General features: G+C 46.9%; 2 protein-coding genes across 6 annotated transcripts in view; one reads left to right on the forward strand and one right to left on the reverse strand.

Annotated features, from left to right (window-relative positions):
* The window catches only part of STX3 (syntaxin 3), a 98210-nt gene that overhangs the window by 67495 nt on the left and 7024 nt on the right, over positions 1-23691 (forward strand). The gene's annotated exons all lie outside the window — the stretch shown is intronic.
* On the reverse strand, positions 968-22174 carry CBLIF (cobalamin binding intrinsic factor). 2 transcript variants are annotated; one of them, XM_061381625.1, is made up of 9 exons: positions 19697-22174; positions 18577-18753; positions 17600-17713; positions 17030-17170; positions 14846-15027; positions 8243-8420; positions 6513-6714; positions 4023-4141; positions 968-1204 (listed from the first exon to the last, which is right to left on the reverse strand). In XM_061381625.1, exons 1-9 carry the CDS (start codon positions 19893-19895, stop codon positions 1143-1145), a joined length of 1374 nt encoding a protein of 457 aa, XP_061237609.1. In that variant the 5' UTR covers positions 19896-22174; the 3' UTR covers positions 968-1142. The 2 variants fall into 2 exon arrangements, with proteins under 2 accessions (XP_061237609.1, XP_061237610.1); XM_061381626.1 differs by having other exon boundaries at positions 21002-22173.

A 23691-nucleotide genomic window follows, 5' to 3' on the forward strand; every position in this document is an offset into this window, starting at 1 on the left:
GCCTGGAGAATTCCATGGACTGTATAGCCCACGGGGTTGCAAAGAGTCAGACACGACTGAGCGACTTTCACTTTCACTTTTCATGTGTGCGTGTGTGTGTGTGTGTGTATACATATATATATATATATATGTAGAATAGGGTGAGGTTATCGATATATACCTATATTTTACATCCAAAATATTATATGTATTATTTATGGAGCACGGTTACAGACATATATCTACCTTTAATATATGAAACATATTATATGCTAAATTTATATTAATATTAAATATAATTATGCATAAATATAAATTATATCAAATATATATGAAATGTGATTTACCCAGAATAAATATTGGAAATGGAAGGGGAGAGTTGTGATATAACATCATTGATCTAGTTCTGAACCTTCTGGGAGCTTCATATGGAATAATTTTTGTCACATGTATGGATGAATGTATTTGTGTGTGTATGTGTATGTTTATCGGAGGAGGCACTGGCAACCCACCCCAGTACTCTTGCCTGGAAAATCCCATGGATGGAGGAGCCTGGTGGGCTGCAGTCCATGGGGTCGCTAAGAGTTGGACGTGACTGAGCAACTTCACTTTCACTTTCCACTTTCATGCACTGGAGAAGGAAATGGCAACCCACTCCCGTGTTCTTGCCTGGAGAATCCCAGGGATGGGGAAGCCTGGTGGGCTGTCATCTATGGGGTCGCTCTGAGTTGGACACGACTGAAGCGACTTAGCAGCAGCAGTGTTTATAATAGGTGATTTGAAAAGGAGTACTTGGTATAAGATATAAAAAGTTTTTTTTAAGATTTCCCTTATAGAATAAAAGACTGTGTCAGTTAAACAATCAAAAAAAGATCAGAATGACCTTCCAATATATCAGCCAGGGGCCCCTTTTCCCTCACCCTACATTTAAATGCTGTCTCACCATCATGGTCATGAAAAACCAGATTTCTTTCATGGGTCACAGACGTTGAGACTCCAGCGATATGCATCATTTATTTTACATTGTGGTTTCCATATTTTAACCAGTAATATGGTAGGGTCGAAAATACCCACTTTTTTTTGGCATAGATTTCAAACGATGTGAAAAAAACAATTCCAGCCATCCTTTGGGGACGTTTGATAGAAGCTCAGTCCACCTTCTCTTAGTACTGTGTGAAGTTGGCTGTGATGTGCTCATGGTTGAAGGGTATGTAGTCAGCGACTCCTGGAAACAGGCAGAGAACAACCGGAAGTGACCGCGGTGCCCGTGGCCACGCCCCCTCCCGCAGGGTCCACCCGCTACATTGGTTGCCAGTGGGCTGCTGAGTCGCTTCAGTCGTGTCCGACTCTTTGTGACCCCATGGACTGTATGTAGCCCACCAGGCTCCTTGGTCCATGGATTCTCCAGGCAAGAACACTGGAGTGGGTTGCCATTTCCTTCTCCAGGGGACCTTCCCCACCCAGGGACGGGCCGGAAACTGTCTCTTACGTCTCCTGCATTGGCAGGCGGGTTCTTTACCACTAGCGCCACCTGGGAAGCCCGTTAAATTGGTTAGGGTTAGGGGAAGCTGAGCGCCGAAGAATTGATGCTTTTGAATTGTGGTGTTGGAGAAGACTCTTGAGAGTCCCTTGGACTGCAGGGAGATCCAACCAGTCCATTCTGAAGGAGATCAGCCCTGGGATTTCTTTGGAGGCAATGATGCTAAAGCTGAAACTCCAGTACTTTGGCCACCTCATGCGAAGAGTTGACTCATTGGAAAAGACTCTGATGCTGGGAGGGACTGGGAGCAGGAGGAGAAGGGGACGCCAGAGGATGAGATGGCTGGATGGCATCACTGACTCGATGGACATGAGTCTGAGTGAACTCCGGGAGTTGGTGATGGACAGGGAGGCCTGGCGTGCTGCGATTCATGGGGTCACAAAGAGTCGGACACGACTGAGTGACTGAACTGAACTGAACTGAGGGGAACAAGATCGAGTTGACTAGTATGAAGGAAGCATGGAGTTGAGACTTTGAGGTCTTTTTTCTCAGGCTCTCAGCTGCCATGTGGAGCAAATCTTTGGCCAAGCCCTTAGACTGTGCCAGCCTCCCTCCCTCCTATACACAATTGGACTACTAGTATTTATGCTGAAGAATTATTTCCAGGATTAGAAATAATGACTGCCAAGTGCCTAATACAATATCTAACACATAATAAACGTGCAGGAAAGTTGTTACTATTAAAATGGCGTACATAAGCCAAATTTAGAGCATTCAAGTTGGGAACTCATACATTTTGGAGGACTTAAGGAAGGGCCGTTGGTTGAGAATTTTGTCTTTCTGGGCAGGGAACACACAGATTATGACGTAATTGATGATTAAGTTTGAAGTAACCAGGCGTCAGAAAGCTTGACAATTCCAGGCCCAAATCGTTTTGGATCTCAGAGGACATTTTTCCTCCCAAGAGAAGAAAAGTAACTAGCAGACAGGAGAACAAGCCTGACTTAAGTTTTGAGGGCAATTAGTGAGATGAAAATTGTAAGAGAAATAACGACAATAGTGATATGCATTCTTGAACAAATGCCATTGAACTTACTCATTTCTAATCCTCACAATAACCTAAAGGGTAGTGCTATTTCCAATTGACAGCTGTGGACACTGTGGCTCAGAGAAGAGTCATTATCCGCCTAGAGTAGCTAGAAAATAAGAAAAGGGGCTTTAGGAATTGCCTGGTGGCCCCATGGTTAGGACTCAGTGCTCTGCCAGGGCCCAGGTTTGATCCCTGGTCAGGAAACTAAAATCCCACAAGCTGGGCTACGTGGCTAAAAGAGAGAGAGAGAAGGGCTTTCAAACCAAGGCTTACGTGACTCTAAAATCTTTCTTATATGCATGGCTGCAATTCCACAAATTCTGACGGGCCAGATTTTGTTAAATTCATGACAGGTGCTAGGAAAGACATCTCTCTCGTCGTTATCTTGGACAATGAAGCATCTTGACAAAGCTTCAGTCTGACTCTGCTATGACTCTACTCACGAAGGGATGGTCACGTCTCTGTGAACATCGGGTTAACTTAACAGCATCCTTAGACAAAGTAGACGAATGTTCTTTGGGGCAGATAACATATTAGCATTTGTGCAAACACTTTGGAGATAGTTAAGGTTTTTCCTGAATCTGAGTTTCATTCTTCGCAATTTCTCCAAGCAAGCATCCTTCATTTTGGCGATTTTAAAAAACACCACTATGAAAGAAGGTGAAAAATGGACCCTGAGGGAAGCTGTGGACTTGATTCCTGCTCCATCACATACTACGTATGTGCCTGGGGGAAGTCTCTCTTTCTTTCTGAGATAGTTTTTTTCTGCTTAAAAGGAGAGTCACTAATACCTACAGAGTTGATGTGAACAGGAAATAAAATAATGTCAGGACATTGACAGCTGTTATTTTTATCCCCCTCATCGATCTGCTCTGGCAGTGAGTTTGCTGTTCTTTCGTTTCACGCGTACGTGTCTTTTAACCCCGAAGTGGCCATCTTCTTAGATCACACACTTGTTTTTTTTGTTCTTTTTTGTTTAACTCTTTCTCACATCTGCTTTTTCTTTCTTTAGCTCTTATTACTTTAGGTCAATCCACTTTCCTTCACTGAATATTTTTTTCCACTAGCTCAGAGTGGTGTTAGAATTCTTGATTTTTGTTTTGTTTTGTTTTTTCTGAGCCACAGAGCATATGGGATCTTAGTTCACTGATCAGGGATCAAACTCTCGCCCCCTGTAGTGCAAGTGTGGAGTCTTAACTGCTGGACCACCAGAGACGTCCCAGGATTCTTGATTTTAAAAAAACTATTTTAAATAACTACTCATTTGTTACCTATTTGTCTGTCTAACATCACTGTATATCCATGATATATGTGCATACGTACACACAAAGCTGTTACATATACAACTGTTGTATACGCACGTACTCTCACAATCATTTATTGACTAAATAAATGAATGAATTAAATATGGAAATGAAAAAATTTAGACTTCACACAGTGGAAAAAGTGCCTACATTCCTTTTCTTCACTCACCTTCTATTAAAGGTGTTTTGCCACTCAGGAATTGCCAATATGTCTTGTCATTAACATTTCCAGCGATATTGTTAATTGAAGAGACCTCAAGTCCCCAGGATGTCATTCTGGTTTCAAACCTGTGAGAATAATATCATACGTGATTAATGCCTCACTCCAAGTCAGGCAATAAGAAAAGATGAAGGGCCAGAGACCTTCTAAATGCTTCAGAGATCAGAAAAAGATGGCTAAAAGATAAAGTGCAAATGGCTAATGAACGAATCTTTTACTTCACTTGGAATTAAATAAAAATATGAATGGGTTTTAAAAAACTTATCAATAAGCAGATTAAACAATGCTGATGTCCAACAATGGGCCAAAACATCAGGTGCGTGAGGGATAAATATCCAAGGTTGACCCTGGCAGTTATAAAATTCGTATTTTTCAATACTTTTCAGTGACATGGAAAAATGCTTATGCAACAATATTGAGTGAAAATGTGGGGTGCACATTGGATGAGAAATATTTATCTATCTCATGTATATATGGATCACAACTACTTGTAATACATGTGGAGAAAATACCTGTAAAATTATAAAAAATATCAACAGTGATTATGTTCCGGATAGACTATGGATGCTTTGTCTTCTTCTTTATGCTTCCCCCCCTCAAAATTTCTCCTATGTATATTTACTAATTATAGTTAGAAAAATAAAATTCAGGCAAAATTAAAGCTAAGATTGGAGAGGAAGTAAAGTATATTCAGAAGATCGTTGGCAAGTTAAGTATTCTAGAAATGCGATCTTTATCCCGACCTCTTCTACAGAAGTTGGAGAAGTTCTGGAGCTGGTCTGCGGGCCGCAGACACGTGTACTTATCCTAACCTTGGTTCCCCATCCTGAACCCCCTCCCTCCTCCCTCCCCATACCATCCCTCTGGGTCGTCCCAGCGCACCAGCCCGAAGCATCCAGTATCGCGCATCGAACCTGGACTGCTGACTCGTTTCATACATGATATTATACATGTTTCAATGCCATTCTCCTAAATCTTCCCACCCTCTCCCTCTTCCACAGAGTCCAAAAGACTGTTCTATACATCAGTGTCTCTTTTGCTGTCTTGTATACAGGGTTATTGTTACCATCTTTCTAAATTCCATATATATGCGTTAGTATACGGTATTGATGTTTTCCTTTCTGTCTTACTTCACTCTGTATAATAGGCTCCAGTTTCATCCACCTCATTAGAACTGATTCAAATGTATTCTTTTTAATGGCTGAGTAATACTCCATTGTGTATATGTACCACAGCTTTCTTATCCATTCATCTGCTGATGGACATCTAGGTTGCTTCCATGTCCTGGCTATTATAAACAGTGCTGCGATGAACATTGGGGTACATGTGTCTCTTTCCCTTCTGGTTTCCTCAGTGTGTATGCCCAGCAGTGGGATTGCTGGATCATAAGGCAGTTCTATTTCCAGTTTTTTAAGGAATCTTCACACTGTTCTCCATAGTGGCTGTACTAGTTTGCATTCCCACCAACAGTGTAAGAGGGTTCCCTTTTCTCCACACCCTCTCCAGCATTTATTCCTGCCCTCTTTTTCTAGGACTTCTTTTATACCTCCAAAAGCTTCCTGATGATTCCGTTTCAAACTCAGACAACTGAACTTGTCTAAAGGGATTGTTTTTCTCTGAAGGATATTCTTTGTTCCTGACAGTCCCATCAACAGTTCTGAAGCTTCTTTCTCTTGCCCCTCCACGTCCAGTCCCTCACAAGCCCTGCGGCATCTTCCTTGGCCTGAGTGCGTTTCTCCTAGATAAAGTCCTCCTCACTTTGTACACAGCTCCGTTTCTGTGGTCACGCCCTAGCTTTCCTCCTAGTCATTCATTCTCCATCCCAATTTACATTTTGCAACACTTTTCTTTCTCAAAAACTTGCAATGCTTCACCGCAAGCTGAAGTCCCATTTCCTCAGCCTGGGACTTCAGGCTGTCTGTGTATCACTCAGTCTATCCCTTCAGACACCGTTCACTTAGTTCAGTCCTGAATTCTGTCCCTAGTCAAGCTGGTTTATTCATTGACCCTAAATTCCTTGCTCAGTTCTCTCTCAAATGCTTTGTCCTCCTCTAAGAGTTAGAGGAATTTATACCCAACACTTGTTAACTCTGGGCTGATAAAATCCCCTCTTCTTGGAATACCATCCTTTCATATCTTGCTGTATGAGGCCTCTTCTTTGAGGCAATCCAAAAGCCACGAGACTTCCTTGACCCTTCTAATCCACTTTGTGCTCTCTCTCCTTTGAATTCCTGTTTTGAAAACTCCATCATCATCTATTTAATTTTTATGAGGGCCTTGCCTCCTTACCAGATCGCAGGCACCTCGAGGGGCTATTCGATAAAGATGGGTTACTTTATAAGAAGGGAAAAAAGCAAGAACACGAAGGAAGGAGAGAGAGAGAGAATGGGAATTCAGACTGAACTTGGAAGGAGCGGCAAACGTCACTGGAGCACTCACTTGAACTTGGGGTTTCGGCGCTGTGCTTCCTCTAGGACAACAAGCAGCACGGATCCTTTCTTCACACTAACACTGATGGTCACGTTGAAGAGCAGCTCCACGCCCCTCAGCTGGTTACTTATGGTGTAGACGACAGTGATGTTGGAGGCTGAGGTGGGAACAGGGCTGGGAAAGTTGGGCTGAGTTGGTTGTACCTCTTGATCTGCAAAGACCACAGGGGTCAAACTCATTGAAGATTATGGAGTTCACAGTCTAGGTGCAAAATCTCTCTTATCGGCAGAGCATCCCAGAAAGGCTTTCAAAAAATAACAATGATTCTGTGCCGTTTGTGGAATGTTCTGAGAAACTGGTGTGATCTATGAAGCTGTTTCCCATCCGAGAGAAATGACCACAGCTGAAGAACCAACAGCTCCCTTAATAAAGAACATTTCTTTTGTTAAAAGGATTTTTAAGCTAAAGGGAAGATTGTGAGCCCTAAGTCACATATTGTACCTGGCACTCCATGTTCACTTGGGGCTTTTTGTTAACCCGAAGAATCTGGAAGCAAAGGTAATATGTTTCAGACCATTTAACAGAATACCTGGGTAACCAGTGTGGAGTCCTAGGAAGGATTCTCTGGCCACCTTGTTCAAGTTGGGAAATCTTCGGTAAGCAGCCTAAGGAGTTAGGTGAGTGTGGCTGTGTTTGGTACGATTGGGACTGGATTGCTTAACTGTGGTCTCTGTAGATTCTGTAATTAGGCTGACAAGGAGCTTGCTAATCACTGTTGTACCAGGAAGTCCATGCAATGTAAGAAGAACCATATTTTGTGTTAGTATGTGATTAGAAAGAAATATATAATATCTCTCGGTCAGGTTTTCACCCCATTCCTGTGGTGCGCTGTGAGCATATTTTTATATCTCTAAGCCTTGACTGTAAAGTCAACTTTGTTCTTCTCCTGAGCTTCCCAGGCAAACTCAATGATTGATCAGACTTTCTTTGCTTTTGCACCATGTGGTGCTTCTATTTCTACTCAATACTTCTTTCTTTTTAAAGATTTTTTTTTAAATGTGGACAATTGTTTAAAGGTTTTGCTGAATTTGTTACAATTTTGCTTTCATTTTATGTTTTTTTGGCTGCTGGGTGTGAAGGACAGGGAAGCCTGGCATGCTACAGCCCATAGGGTTGCAAAGAATTGGACACGACTGAGTGACTGAACACATATGGGGTCTTAGTCCCTTAATCAGAGATTGACCCTTCACGCCCTTCATTGGAAGATGGAATCATAACCACTGGAGTGCCAGGAAGTCCCTACTTAATATTTATTTCACTCTCCCAAGTACTGTAGTTATGTCTACATTTTATCTCCTGGCTTTGTAAAGAGCAGATATGATAAGATGTTGCATCGTGTTTGGTGCACTTGTCAAATGGATGAAGGAAGTCATGTTAATTTGTTAGGACCATGGACCTTCTCTCCACCAGCCATCCCACAAAATGCCTTACTGTAGCAGGTGCTCAATAAACCGGTGCTGAATGAAGTGGACATGGGCCTGAATTCCAAGGCAGGACGGCATGGCTGCATGCTGACACACAGCTCTGGGGGACTGGACGTCAGCTGTGGCTCTGCCTGCCTGGAAGTCACAGGTGTAACAAGCCCTTATGCCATTCACAATTGGTCCACATAGGTCCACCTGTCATTCCTGGCATAAGACACCACTTTATAGGGAGAGACAGATGTTCAGAGTCCTTACCAGGGCTGCAAGACACTTGGGGCACATCTAGGTAGGTCTTGCCTTTCAGTGAAGGGAGGATTTGGGCAATGGCCATGGAGTTTTGGAATTTCCCCTCCTTGATCTCGTCCAGTACAGTATCCATGGTCTGCTGGCAATCCCACTGCTTCTTAGGTCTCTCAGGTGTCACGGAGAGAGCCTGGGGCCAGGGGGAAGAGACACACACACACACACACACAGGTTAGGCGTAGCTGAGAGTTGGCCGTTTTAAGTCCTGTAAGGGTTAGACTCGATCACTAATCTTTGTGATCAACCAGAGGTTCCAGACAACGTCTGTCTCATTCACAGCTACGTCCCCACTGCTTAGTGCAGTGTCTGTCACATAGCAGTCGCTCAATAAATATCTGAGCTACACTAAGACTGAGGCTTCCCAGGTGGCTCAAAGGTAAAAAAATCTGCCTGCCTATGCAGGAGAGGTAGGAGACACAGGTTCAGTTCCCGGGTCGGGAAGATCCCCTGGAGGAGGACATGGCAACCCACTCCAGTATGGAGAATCCCATGGACAGAAGAGCCTGGTGGGCTGTCGTCCATGGGGTCGCACTGAGCTGGACACGACTTCCAGGGAGTCCTTATCCAGGGAGTGCTATCAGGGCGGCTGTACTTGCTCACAGTTCTTAGATGTAGAAGTGCGAGGAGAGCTGGCAAAGCAAGCCTCTGGGGAGCTGTTGTCTAGGACAACCTGGCTGTCTCACCGTGGGAGACCTCTTCCGCTCTCTGCTCTGCACACCCTTCGGGGGAGTGGCCCCTCATTTGATCACACAAGACTGCCAGCCAGAGGTTCCGTGGCCCGGGCCACAGCGGAGGATGCAGGGGTGGGGTTAATCGCCGCGTGCGTCCTCTTGGTGACGGTGATTGGTGGACGCATGCGCCAATCAGAGTCCTTCCCTGACATACAGACACCCGGAGGGAGAAGCCTCTTCTCTTCCCCTTCCGGGTTAGTAATCACTAAGGCGCTAGTGAAAGAGGAGACCGAGAAAGCTGGCCTAAAACTCAGCATTCAGAAAACTAAGATCACGGCATCCAGTCCCATCACTTCATGGCAAATAGATGGAGAGACAGTGGAAACAGTGACAGACTTTACTTTTTTGGTCTCCAAAATCACTGCAGATGGTGACGGCAGCTATGAAATTAAAAGACGCTTACTCCTTGGAAGGAAAGTTATGACCAACCTAGACAGCATATCAAAACACAGAGACATTACCAACCTTTGCCAACAAAGGTCTGTCTAGTCAAAGATATGGTTTTTCCAGTTGTCAGGTATGGATGTGAGAGTTGGACCAGAAAGAAAGCTGAGGGCCAAAGAATTGATGCTTTTGAACTGTGGTGTTGGAGAAGACTCTTGAGAGTCCCCTGGACTTCAAGGAGATCCAAACAGTCCATCCTAAAGGAGATAAGTCCTGAATATTCACTGGAAGGACTGATGCTGAAGCTGAAACTCCAATACTTTGGCCACCTGATAAGAAGCAACTCATTGGAAAAGACCCTGATGCTGGGAAAGATTGAAGGCAGGAGGAGAAGGGGACAACAGAAGATGAGATGGTTAGATGGCATCACCAACTTGATGGACATGAGTTTGAGTAAGCTCTGGGAGTTGGTGATGGACAGGGAGGCCTGGCGTGCTGCAGTCCATGGGGTCACAAAGAGTCGGACACGACTGAGTGAGCACTTGAACTGAACTGAACTGAAAGCTCTGGTGACCATCTTTCTCAGACATTTTGAAGAAGCAGGAGAGAAGCAGAAAAATCAAGACTGAGAGATGATGATAGAGTGATCCCTGATACCTTATTTGAGACCTTTATTCTGATTAATTCTGAAATCACCTGGATCCTCTAGTTTATGTGAAATAGTAAATCTCAGTTTTGTCTTGTTTTTTTTTTCCTTAAGCAAAAACTGTTGGAGTTTCTGTTATTTGCATAATGATCCTTGATGAATACACTGTGCAAGTCACACTACTGAGTCTTCTATCTTATGGGTAAAATAGGAACCATAGCTCCTGCCCTACCTTTGGAGTGGTCATTGGAGGGTCAGTTGGGATGCTATGCAAAAGCATTGTTTTTAATAAAAAAAATTTTTTTTTTACCAAGTCTCCTGGGATCTTTGGAGAAGGCAATGGCACCCCACTCCAGTACTCTTGCCTGGAAAATCCCACGGATGCAGGAGCCTGGTAGGCTGCAGTCCACGGGGTCGCTAAGAGTCCGACAGGACTGAGCGACTTCACTTTCACTTTCCACTTTCATGCATTGGAGAAGGAAATGGCAACCCACTCCAGTGTTCTTGCCTGGAGAATCCCAGGGATGGGGGAGCCTGGTGGGCTGCCATCTATGGGGTCGCTAAGAGTCAGACACGGCTGAGTGACTTCACTTTCACTTTTCACTTTCATGCATTGGAGGAGGAAATGGCAGCCCACTCCAGTACTATTGCCTGGAGAATCCCAGGGATGGGGGAGCCTGGTTGGCTTCCATCTATGGCATCACACAGAGTCGGACACGACTGAAGTGACTTAGCAGCAGCAGCAACCTGGGATCTTAGTTCCCCAACCAGGGATGGGATCGGTGCCCCTGCAGTGGAAGTGCAGAGTTTTAACCACAGGCCTGTCAAGGAAGTCCCTGCAATAGCATTTTGTAATGTATGATGTGGAAGCTGTCTTTCCATCTCCCTCTCTTTAGGGTTGTACTGACCTCAGCCACCAGAGCGTGTTAATGTGCTGGGGTTGCTGACAACTGATTCACCTGAGCTTCGAATGAAAAATGGGAGATGGGAGAGGGGAGCCAGACATGGATGTGAGCTGGAGAGAACAGTGTGAGCAAACAGGCAGTTCTGACAGGCACTGTTGACCTCCGCAACCACGACAGTGGCTCTTCCCAGAGTCCACTTTACTGGGCTCTTTGGTTAAAGGCCATCAGTTAGGTTTTCCCAGCAACCACATCTTGTCCACTAGCCATGTTCCCCTCCCAGACCCCGCTAAGCAATCTGTATCCCTTTGGGATAAAACATCGCAAACACCAACTCTTTAGAAAGGAGTGATGCATTAAGCAAAAAGAGAAGCGGGTGGCAGAGGATGAGATGGTGAGATAACATCACTGACTCAGTGGACACGAATTTGAACAATCTCAGGAAGATAGTGGAGGACAGAGGAGCCTGCTGCATTGCATGGTGCTGCAGTCCGTGGGGTTGCAGAGTCCGACACGACTCAGTGACCCAACAACAACATGGATCCGTTAATTGTTAGAAGTCAGTAATAGCTTGGCAGGAGAAGTTTACCTCTCCAAGTTAAGTTCTTGCCAGAGGAACCTTGAAAGCATTGGCATGTTGATGGAAGAAAGATCAGGGATTCAGAAACAGAGGGAAGGCCCCATGAGTGCCCCTGGGAAGCAATGTGAGTGGCCTAGGTCACTTGAAGGGCAATGATAGCAAGCAGAGGTGAGTGAAGGCTGCAGAGGAAGCTTAATTCACCTTATTCCCTTGGGAGAGACCACAATTATTAAAATCCACCTTTATCTGTGATTCTTTTATATGTTTGCTATGATAGGGAAAATGAAATTCCAAGAGAGTCATTTTCACATATTTGCCCAAGATTGTGGTCAGTCTGGGATTCAAGCTCAAGTTGTTAGAGCTTAGAAACCTTGATGCTGAAGCTCCAATACTTTGGCCACCTGAAGCGCAGAACTGACTCATTGGAAAAGACCCTGATGCTGGGAAAGACTGAAGCCAGGAGGAGAAGGGGGCAACAGAGGATGAGATGGTTGGATGGCATCACCGACTCAACGGACATGAGTTTGAGCAAGCTCCGGGAGTTGGTGAAGGACAGGGAGGCCTGGCGTGCTGCAGTCCATGGTGTTGGACACGACTGAGAGACTGAACAGCAACAGAAACACTTGGCTTTCGACACCAGAATATTTTAGATTAGGACAAGTTTATATAGTAGATACCTGGTGATTTCAGACTTCAGATTGCCTGGGTAAGAAACTCTGGCATGATTGGATTAGGGAGAGGCGAGAAATCCACCTGGCCTTTGATATTTGGATATGAATGAGGCCCTTCCTTTTTCCAAGGAAAACTTTAATCCTTAGGTACAGCTTATCACAGTGTACCTTGCAGAACCGACAAACCAAATAAGCAAAAGCAAACACCTCTCTCTCTGGCACTAAGGACAGCAAGGTTATTTTCAGTGAGTCATGAACAAAACAGCATGGATTTCTTCCGGACTTTCTTTGTTCCACTACAAAGCTTTCTAGACCAGAGCCCTGGGAATACTCTTGTGTGATTCAGCCAGTAAAACAGTGTTCTGTTTTTACAGTAAAACAAAGTTCTCTGGCAAAATTCCACTGATCGCAACATGATGTAGAAACTGATTTCATTTTCGTTTTATTCCATGGCACACTGGGGATTTTTATCCACTCTTATGTGTAACATGAAAGAACTTCTAGTCTATTTATGCCCTTTGCTGATTTTTTTAATCTTATTTTAAAAAATATTTTAAAAATTGAGATGTAACTGACATGGAACATTATATCGTTTCAGGTGTACTGTTAATTTTATGTCTGTGTATACTGTCAAATGATTGCAATCTAGTCTAGCCACCCACTGCCACACATAGTTTCACAGTTTTTATACTGTGATGAAAAGTTAAGATTCCCTCTCTTAGTAACTTTTCAATATATAATATAGTATTGTTAACTGTAGTCACCATGCGGTACACTGCATTGCTAATTTAGCACACAGAACACCAAACCATTCTGTACATCCTCCTGCACTAATCCAGAACTAAATTAGATTTAGGGCTGGCATCGTAACACCATGATTCTGTTTCTTTATTTTTTATTGATATATAGTTGATTTATGGGCTTTCCAGATGGCCCAGCTGTTAAGGAATCTGCCTGCAATGTGGGAGACCTGGGTTAGATCCCTGGGTTGGAAAGATCCCCTGGGGAAGGGAAAGGCTACCCACTCCCGTATTATGGCCTGGAGAATTCCATGGACTGTATAGTATTATTTTAGTTTCAGGCATATAGGATAGTGCTTCAGTGTTTTTGCAGATTGTACTCCACGATAGGTTATTACCAGATAATGGCTATAAAGCCCTGTGGACACAGCACACCCTGTTGCTTATCTGTTTTATGCCTAGTAGTTTGTATCTGCTGACCCCATCCCCCTAATTTGTCCTCCCACTTCTCTCTCCCTTTTGGTAACCACAAGTTTGCTTTCTATATCTACGAGAATGTTTCTGTTTTGCATATACATTCATTGTATTATTTTTTAGATTCTACATGTAAGTGATATCGTATAGCATTTGTTTTTTTCTGCCTGTTTAATTTCACTAAGCATAGTATTATGATTCTCTGGTTCTTGGCCGTTCCGTGTTGGCAAGGTCATGATGTAGTTTTTCTATTACTCCTATAGGGCTCAGATGGTAAGGAATCTGCCTGCAATGCGGGAGAACCAGGTTTGATCCCTGGGTTGGGACGATCCCCTGGAGAAGGAAATGGCTAGCCACTTCGGTTTTTTGCCTGGAGAATCCCATGGACAGAGGAGCCTGGCAGGGGGCTCCATGGGATCCATGGGGTCACAAACAGTCAGCCACAACTGAAGCAACTTCACTTCACTTTATAGGGCATTTTGAGATGATTTGGCTGCAGATGACCCTTTAATTTCGATTCTAGTTGGTTCTCTCTCTCCCTGCTATTTTATTGGTGTGTTTTCTATAGGAGGCTGCTGCCCTAATCAACGGAGGGAGGTGTGTGTATGTGTGTGTGTGTGTGGTTGTATTTGGAGCTATATCAAGCAGCATCTTACAGCATCCGAGCCTGAGACTCTACCCAGGGGAACACTGCACAGACTATAGACTGGATGACCAGATGCATCTGGCATTGCCATGTAGTAGGGATCTTTGTGAGGCTGAATTGACATCGAGAGAGTGAAACAGCTGGACAAAGATTAGATGTCTAGGCAGCTCTGACTTATTTTCATTAACCCTTTTGAATATGATCCCACATTTTTTTTGGGTCACGATCCAAGACTGATAAAAGAACATTTGATTGGCAAGATGGAATCAGAAAAGTCAATGTTATTTGAGGACTTACTCGAATAATCTTATTTTAAAAAATATACCAAACTCCTGTGCGAAGTCACTTCAGTTTTGTCCGAGACACTTGTCGACCCCATGGACCGGAGCCTGCCAGGCTCCTCTGTCCATGGGATTCTCCAGGCAAGAATACTGGAGTGGGCTGCTATGTCCTCCTCCAGGGGATCTTCCCAAGCCAGGGATCGAACCTGGGTCTCCTATGTCTCCTGCATTAGCAGGTGGGTTCTTTACCACTAGGGCCACCTGGGAATTTTTATGAACAAACTGATCATTATTAATAGTAAATGAATACATTTCTTGGATTTATTATTTTTCCCCAAGGAAGCAAAGAGAGTTCATGTATATTTGTTTTTCTACTTTACCTGTGAAGTAGAGGGGAGTTAAGGCTTACCTGCATTTTGGGGGGGAACAGGCTGTGCGGCATGCGAGGTCTATCTTCCTGACCAGGGACTGAACCCACCTGTCCTGCAGGACGCATTTACCTGCATCGCGAGGCCAGTGCTGTAGACGTCTCCGATGAGGCCATTGTCTCGGACCCTCGTGCTGATATCCTCCACGATCTTCTTTAGCAACTGAGCGAACAGGGCGCGGTACCCTTCCTCCGAACCTACGGGGATCCTGTTGTACATACAGGTCAGAGCCAAGGTCGCCACTGCTCCTGCGTCTGTGAATCACAGCAGAGGGTAAGACCACTCCCTCCACAGTATGAACAACCAGCATTTTACTGTTGCATTGCTGCGTTCAATGGGGGCTTTCCTAGTGGCTCAGTTGGTAAAGAATCTGCCTGCAGTGCAGGAGACCCGGGCTTGAGTCCCTGGTCAGGGAGATCCCCTGGAGAAGGAAAGGGCAACCCACTCTGGCAATCTTGGAATTCCATGGACAGAGGAGAGGGACAGGCTGCAGTCCATGGAATCGCAGAGTCGGACACGATGGTGGGGCTAACTTCGGTTTTTCACTTTCCTGCGTTCAGTAACCTCCCTGACCCTTCAGGACAGCCTGTGAGACAGGACCTCTGATTGTGTCCATTTCAGGGATGAGGGTATGGAGACTCAGAGAATTGCCCAGGGAGGCATCGCTAGTAAGGAGCAAGGACCTGAGAGTGGCTCCGCAGGACGCCAAGGCTCACGCCTCGAATGAAAGCTGACTGGCAGTGGTTTCAACCCCACTTCACATGTCCCAGCATTTATCTGTCAAAAAGTCAGTGCTTCGTGAAGTCCCAGCCGTCGTCACTTCTCAGCGAAGCCTCCTCTGTCATCCCACCCAACAGGTGCAGTCTCTTTTCTGAACTCCTCCAGCATCCGTTGTTTGTACCTGCTTTGCCCTCTCTGCCCTCTCTCCTGTTACCCTGCCGGGGAGCTCTTGGATGAGGGGGTGGGTGGGGCCTGCCTCCTCCAGGGTACCCGGTACAGGGGTCCTCGGCGGGGAGCTCTCGGATGAGGGGGAAGAGGAGCCTGCCTCCTCCAGGGTACCTGGTTCAGGGATCCTTGGTGGGGAGCTCTCGGATGAGGGGGTGGGTGGGGCCTGCCTCCTCCGGGGTACCCCGTACAGGGGTCCTCAGCCCTTTCCTTCTTATTATGTGTGAACTAAATGGGCAAACTCTGGCATAGTGAGACCAGAACAAACCAGAGACTCACCAGATGGCATTTTTTTTTTCTCACTAATCTTTTCCTCTCCACCCTAATCTCCACCCCAAAGTTGCATCATCTCGCTGATGATGACAGTGTTGGCCAAGAAGTCCCAATTTCCTGAACTGGCAGAGACGCCCCAGCCATGAGAAGGTCCCTGATGAGAAGCAGAGGCCAGTCTGTGTTTGACCCACAGGGAAGATACCTGAGCAAATATTGACCTGAGTTTTGGTCTAGTAGGGACTAAAATGAGAGAGGTCGCTGAAGTTGCATATTTAAGGGGTGAAAATGTGAGCTGATGCTGTTGCTTAGACAGTGGCAGAGGAGAAAAGGTGACCACAAATGAGGGACCTCACAGAGGGCATCATGCCGAGAAGGGGTCATTATGTGTGATGGGGTGGAGGAGAGAGTGTCCATTCACAGATAGCCTCGCAGGATGCAGGAAGAAGAAGGTTCCGGTGCCTCCTTGCAAGAGAGCATCATGGCTTTAAGGTTCAGAGAGGAGCTGTTTAATATCAAGAGAATGTTTGGACGTTGTGAGGAGAAGCACTGAGAAGAATAGAGTGTGGACGCATCAGTTTAGTTCAGTTCAGTCGCTCAGTCGTGTCCAGCTCTCTGTGACTCCATAAACCTCAGCACGCCAGGACTCCCTGTCCAGCAACTCCTGGAGTTCAGTAGGGATTAAAGAGGAGGCTCAGGGTGGGGCTGAGTCTAGACGTTGGTTTAATAATTTAACTGCTGTTTGGGAACGACTCGTGACTTGGATGACATGCTTATTGGTTCCAGTGGAGATTCTGGAACTGCCAGGCACGTCAAGGTTTGTCCTGGTTTTCTGTTTTCCTTTTCTCTTTCATGTGTACCTTACGTTTCATTTATCCCTTGCACATCCACCAAATGTCTGCCCAGCATCTCTCCCTGCTGACATCTTCCTGGCCCTCCCCTCCTCCGTGGAAAGCACCCCCTGCCACGGTCCCCCCAGCTCTACCCGTCAGTGACCTTGGTGTTCCAAGCTCAGGGCAGCGTTTGAAACCAGTGACTTACCCACGTCAAAGGGAGAGGAGCTGGCCAGCAGGGTCTTGGCGAAGCGGGCTGCTACGGGTAAGGTCGTCTCTGGGTTGTTCTGGCACAGCGCCAGGATGGCCAGGCTGGGCCCATAGAAGGTGGAAGCGTAGGAACCGAGGCCTTGAGAGGGACAGGAGCCTGCGTAAGACTAACGTTCACCGTAAGAAAGACATTTGTGAAAAAGGAAAAGCCAGACCTTGGAAATGGACATGGCTAGAAATCCTGTCCAAAAAGAAAGATACTGTATTGGCAAGAGACAACTTCCTGCCTCTCAGAACAAGAATGGCATCTGGCAGGGGAACGGAATCAAAGGGAGGCTGCTGTCTCCAGGGGAAGGCGTGCAGTCGTGTCCTCCCGGGAGGGCGGTCTTTTCCAGTTTGTTGGACCAGAAGTGGAGATCTCATGTGGGGATTATCAGAGTGACCTGAGTGGAGGAACACCGGCTCTCTTCCCTCCACCTCCACCCTCCCCTCCTTCTCTTTACAGATTTAGAATTCTCAGGAAGGGCCATTTGCCTCACTTCCCCACTCCCTTCTGATGAGGTCTTACTGGAAGGTGTCCAGTTCTCCATTTGGGTCCGCAGAGTTGACACTTTGTCCCCAGGGTCTCGGCAGGAGGAGGTGAGGGCCATGATGGTGAGGGCGAGCTGACCAGCAGTCAGGTCTGTGGAGGAGAGAACAGTACTGTTAAACAAAGGCATTCTCAGAGCGGAGAGCTCCAACGGTCAGGCTGAGTTCTCTGCTTCTTTCCAGATCATTTTGATTTTTTTAAAATAATGTGATCAGATAGTTTTTTGACCTTTCTTAAGGAAAGAAGTGTGGGAAGACACTGCAGAAATGTTTAACCTGGTGACCTCTATGTGGTTTGACCACCTCTTTCGGATTTCCTGGTATCTGTTTAGAAAAGCAGCAAGAATACCCCTGCAAGTTCGTATGGAAACATGTCTAGTTACAAGACACTTTTAACTCTACTCAAGTTTCTCTAACTTGGACCTCAGGCAACTCCTGTGAGGTAGGCAGAACAGAGATTTTATTGCTTTTGTTACTATTGCTGTTCCTGTTTAACGTATCTATTCTTTCTGGTCATGCCATATGGAATATGGGGTCTTCAGTTCTTCCCCAACCGGGGATTGAACTTGCATCATCTTGCATTGGAAGTGTGGAGTCTTAACCACTGGACCGTCAAGGAAATCCTGCTATTAGTGTTATTGTTACTCGAGTGACCTGCATTTTGTGAATGACAGAGGTGAGGCTGGTGGGAATCTGTGAGCCCATCAGGGTCACAGAGTTAGTAGGTGGCGGAGTCAGACCCGGAAGCCTGCTCATTTACATTTAGTCTAGAGCTGTTTCTGCTTTACTGCCCTCCTATGTGAATGCACCGACCCGAGGTTCCGTCCTTCCAGGGATGCAGGGAAAGGTGTTTGGTGACTCAGGCACCATCACAGGTAGCGCTGGGGTGGAGGGACTTGGGGAGGGGGTCTGGGAGTGGAGACTCAGGGAGCCCTCTGAGGGGCTCTGGTTTCTCACCGGCTGTGTCACTGGCCATGAGATCGAAAGTCAGGAGCTTCTGGGCCTCCACGTTGTAGGCTCCTGCCAGGTTCATGGCGATCAGGACACTGGGATTTGGGAAGGTGGAGTTGATCACCGAGTTCTCCATGATCACTTGGATGCCATCGACCCAGGGCTGCTCTGCTGAGGGAACAGCTGTGAAGGGCAAAGCCATTTACTAAACCCTTCATCCTCACTCTCTCTTCTCAGAAATGTTTGCATCTCTTAGCTTTGGTATCCTTGGGGATGCCCCCGTTAGGGGTGATTATTAAAGAGAAATGGAGAAAACGCTCAGGTTTCCTTTTGAGGCCAGTTAGTCACTGCACACATGCTCAGTCACGCAGTCGTGTCTGACTCTTGTGACCCCATGGCCTGTAGCCCGCCAGGCTCCTCTGTGCATGGGATTCTCTAGGCAAGAAGACTGAGGTGGGCAGCCATGTCCTCCTCCAGGGGATCTTCCCGACCCAGGGATCGAACCTGGGTTTCTTGCATTGTAGGTGGATTCTTTACCATCTGAGCCCCCGGGGAACCCCAGTTAGTCCCTACATCTTTCCAAAGAACTCTGATCTTTAAGAAAGTGATTTTTTACTTAGCAACATCAAATGCTGCGGCTCACAGACATTTCATGCTAGTTCTAGCATGTTCCCAGAGATCACTGATTGCCCTGCATCCATCTTTTTCTCACTTTTGCATGAGATGTAAGAAGGATCTGGGCTACGACCTATCCTCAGCAGGTACCCAACCTTCTCCCCACCAGGGGCACATGGTCAGCACAGTCACTGAGGGTCTCCCCCCTAATCATCAACCATCATTCCCGCAACAGTATTTCAATCTCTCTTAATGTAAAGTGCAGAGACTTGCCTCTCCAAGAACTCGCGCCATTAAGTCAGGAGCGATGAGCCGTACAGACTCGCGCCCTGTAAGGGGCCCGTCACGGCTGCCACTCTCAGGCCCTCTCTCGTCTCGCGCCCTGTAAGGGGCCCCGTCACGGCTGCCACTCTCGGGCCCTCTCTTGTCATTAGACGCCAGCGTCTGAGCTTTCTGCCTGGCCCCAGGGTAACCGCTTCCTTGACCTCCTTGGAAAAAATGCCCTACTCACAGCATGAGCTTCGGGTCTGGGTGCTGGTCCTCGTCGCAGCCCAGAGAAGGGTCAGGAGCTGGAGGGCAGCCCGGGCCATGCCTCTGTCTCCTGGTGTGTCCCGTCCCCTGTTCCCGAGTCCCGACGTGTGCAGGGTTCGTGTTTCCCTGCTTCCCCTTATATATGCGGCTCTTTGTAAAGCAGTCTGCCCGCTCCCCATCCCAGCCACTCCTAAGCGCTTATCCTGATTTCCATTTGCTCACGCAAGCTTGCCTACTCCCAAGCCTCCAAGGCATCTGAAGGTCATGTCTCAGCAGCACGGTCAGAGGAGACACTCGGGACTTCGTATGCGATGAAGGCCAAGTGTCCTTTACTAAAGTCCCGGGAGGCTGGCTAGTGTGCGAGTCTCAAGGGGACTTTCTCCTAAGCCTTTTCTTCCCCAGAAACCTCTTGGCTATTTTTCAGCAACCATGTCATTGAGGTTGGGGTGGTTCCTAAGGCCCCACCTCACAGTTCATGGGGTTCTCACGGCAAGAACACTGGAGTGGTTAGACAGTCCCTCCTCCAGTGGATCAGATTTTGTCAGAACTCTCCTCTATCATCCGTCCGTCTTGGGTGGCGCTGCACAGCGTGGCTTCACTGAGTTACGCAAGCCCCTTCTTCACAAGGGGGCAGTAATCCACGGAGGGGAAACCTGGGCAAACTCCGGGAGGTGGTGAGGGACAGGAGGCCTGGTGTGCTGCAGTCCACGGGGTTGCAAAGAGTCGGACACGACTTGGTGATGAACAGCAACACCCCACTTACAGTCGGAGGCGCTTGTTTTACGAGAAGTGCTCTGAAGCTCTCAGGTAGCATCGGCCAGGTGCGGGCTGGCTTTATGCAGTGAACTAGGCCGTCACGACTTGGGTTCCAGCCCATGGGCAAACAACAGACTGCAGTTCCCCAGAATTTTTTATTTTTTAATTTCTCTTTCCTACCGAGGGAAGAAAGCAGTTTCAAACACCCAAGGATTTCAGATATTGTCTTTTAACGTAAGTAATTGGAAAATGTGGGATCAGTGAACTATATTAAGCAATATGTATATATTAACTTTTTTAGGATTGTGGCTGTATAATAAAGCAAAGTGAGCCCCCCTATCATGGAGAACTGAAAATGATGAGATTATGAAGGAGGCAGCTACCTTTTTTCTTTTCTAACGACCTATTTTTAAGTAGCTTCTTTTAGGAGGCCATTCTCCAGTGACTCCCAACTTAAAATAAGCTTCAAAGGCCTTCAAACACCTCCGGCCCTGTGAGATCTGCCCCCTGGCTTCCTTCTGGACCTCACCTCCATCCACTGTCTCCCTTGCCCTGGCAGCTTCCGCAGCACTTCCTGTTCCTCGAACCTGTCGGTCCCCGCAGCTCTTGCTGTCCCCTCTGCCCGGGACATCTTTTCTCCAAATACTGGCACGATGGCTCGTCACTTCTTTCGTTACTCTGCTCAGAGGTCAGGTTGTTTTGGTTTTAATTTTGTTTATTCTTTTACTTTTGACGGTGCTGGATCTTCGTTGCCGGGTGGGCTTTTCTCTTGCTGCGTCAGGTGGGGTGCTCGCTGCTGTGGCGTGTGGACCCCTCACTGGCGGCTCCTCTTGTGGACGGCGGGCTCCGGGGCGCGGGCTCAGTACTTGTGGGCTTAGTTGCTCTGTGACGTGTGCGATCTTCCCGGATCAGGAATTGAACCGTGTCCCCTGCGTTGGCAGGCGAATTCTATACCACTGAGCCACCAGGGAAGCCCGAAGGCCAGCTTTTGTTTGTTTTCCTGTTTCCGTTTCATTTTTCATCTTTCAGTGTTAGACTTTCAATTGGAGCCTAGTTGCGTTACAAGGCGCTCGTTCCTGCCGTACTGCAAAGCGAATCAGCCGCGTGTGCGCGCACATCCCACCCTGGGTCTCCTTCCACAGGCCACCACGGAGCTCTGAGTGGAGTTCCCTGTCAAAGGTCAGCTCTCAGAGACGCCGTCCCAGACCCCTGCGTGAGAGACGGCCCCCGACGCCCGCTGCCCCGGCCGCGCAGGTCCCACCCTCCCTCCCACTGTGCGCCTCGTTTCCTGTCTGCCCCTTCCCCAGGGCAGCGTCGGCTCCGTAGAGCCAGGGGCTTCCTCCGTTCTGTCCACTGCTGTGTCGCAGGTACGTGAGATGCTACCTAGCTCCTAGTCGGAATCAAAGGGATCCTTTACAATTCTTCAATTTTGTCTTTTTGTTGAAATGTAGTTGATTTACAATATCGTGTTAGTTCCTGGCGCACAGCAGAGCCATCCAGTTAGACATATGTGTGTTCTTTTTCGTATTCTTTTCCATTCTGATTTGTTATGGGATGTTGAATACAGCTCCCTGGGCTGTACAATAGGGCCTTTATCTGTCCTATCTGTAGCAGTGTGTATCTGCTAATCCCAGACTCCTAAGTTATCCCTCCCCTACCCCTTATCCCCCTTTGGTAATAGTACATTTGTTCCCTAAGTCAGTGAATCTGTTAATGTTTTGTAAATAAGTTTATTTCTTTCACATTTTAGATTCACACGTAAGTGATCTCATGAGCTCTTTGTCTTTGTGACTTCGTGTGATCATCTCTAGGTGTCTCCATGTTGCTACCAACTTATCAAATGAACACTTTCTGAATGAGTGAATCAATGAACAAATATATAGCCTGGGTGATAAAGCATTTTCTTTCTTTCTTGGAGAATGTCGGTGGTGGTGTGGGGCGAGAACACAGGACACGTATTAGGGTGTGATACACGTCTAACATCTTCTTATGTTTCCACCTCCTGGCATTCATGCCCTTATATAATCAGTCCTTTTGAGATGGTTGGATGGTTTCACTGACTCAATGGACATGAGTTTGGGTAAACTCCGGGAGTCGGTGATGGACAGGGAGGTCTGGTGTGCTGCAGTCCATGGGGTCGCAAAGAGTCAGATACGACTGAGCGACTGAACAGAACTGAACTTCTCTAGCATATGAGTTGACCTTGCTTCTGATAATTATAATACAGCAGAAGTGACGGGATGAGGTTGCAGAAGACCAGCTCCGTCTGGCTTGCAGTCCCTGGCTCTTCTTGCTTCTAGCTCTGATGAACCAGCTGCTGTGTTGTGAGCTTCCTTGTGGAAGAGCCTGTGTGGGGAAGAGCTGAGAGCATCTCCAGCCCACAGCCAGGAGCTGAGAGCATCTCCAGCCCACAGCCAGGCAGGGCAACAGGCACACGAAAGAGCTTGAAAGCAGATCCTTCCCAGCTGAGCTTTGAGATGAAGGCAGACCTAGCCAGTATATTTTTTAATTTTATTTTTTTAGTTTATTTTTTAAGTTGATATGTTATATTTTCATTTTTATTCAGTTCATTTTTTTTCCCCCTGCCTCGCAGCATGCTAAATCCCAGTTCCCTAATCAGGGGCCAAAACCGTGGCCCCTGCAGTGGAAGCTCGGAGACCCAGCCACTGGGCCTCGAGGGAAGTCCTCCAGCTGACGTCTTGATGCAGGGTCATGAAAGCCGGAGGACCCAAGCAACCTGTCCCTCCACTCCTCACCCAGACAAACTGTGAGATAACGTGTTGTTGTTTTAAGCCATTAAGTTTTAGGGTGACTTGTCATACAGTGATATATAACTAATGCACAGCATTTGGCGGGTGATGAAGCAGTTTTGGGCTGCGTGGTGGAGAGCCTTGTCCACCGTGAAGGAGTCATCCTCACACCTTTAAGATGCGTCCGTCCTAATCCTGGAATCTGTGAATGCATTAGGTCAGGTGGTAAAGGTGAGACAGCCTGGGCCCTGGGACCCTTTGCTGCAATGTCTGAGCCTGGACAAAGTCTCCTCAAGCCACAAAATACAAAGAAACTATAAAGGACTGAAAATAGCTGTGTGCACGCACAACTGGGACAAATTCTGGACGAAAGATACATAAAGATCAAAAAAGCTCAGCTTGCACTTCTAAAGAGCTGGGAGCAAAAGCAGGGCGCTGTGTAGGCCCCTCTGTGCCCCTCCACAAGGAG

The sequence above is a fragment of the Bos javanicus genome, chromosome 15, assembly GCF_032452875.1.
Source record: "Bos javanicus breed banteng chromosome 15, ARS-OSU_banteng_1.0, whole genome shotgun sequence".
Taxonomy (NCBI): Eukaryota; Metazoa; Chordata; class Mammalia; order Artiodactyla; family Bovidae; genus Bos; species Bos javanicus.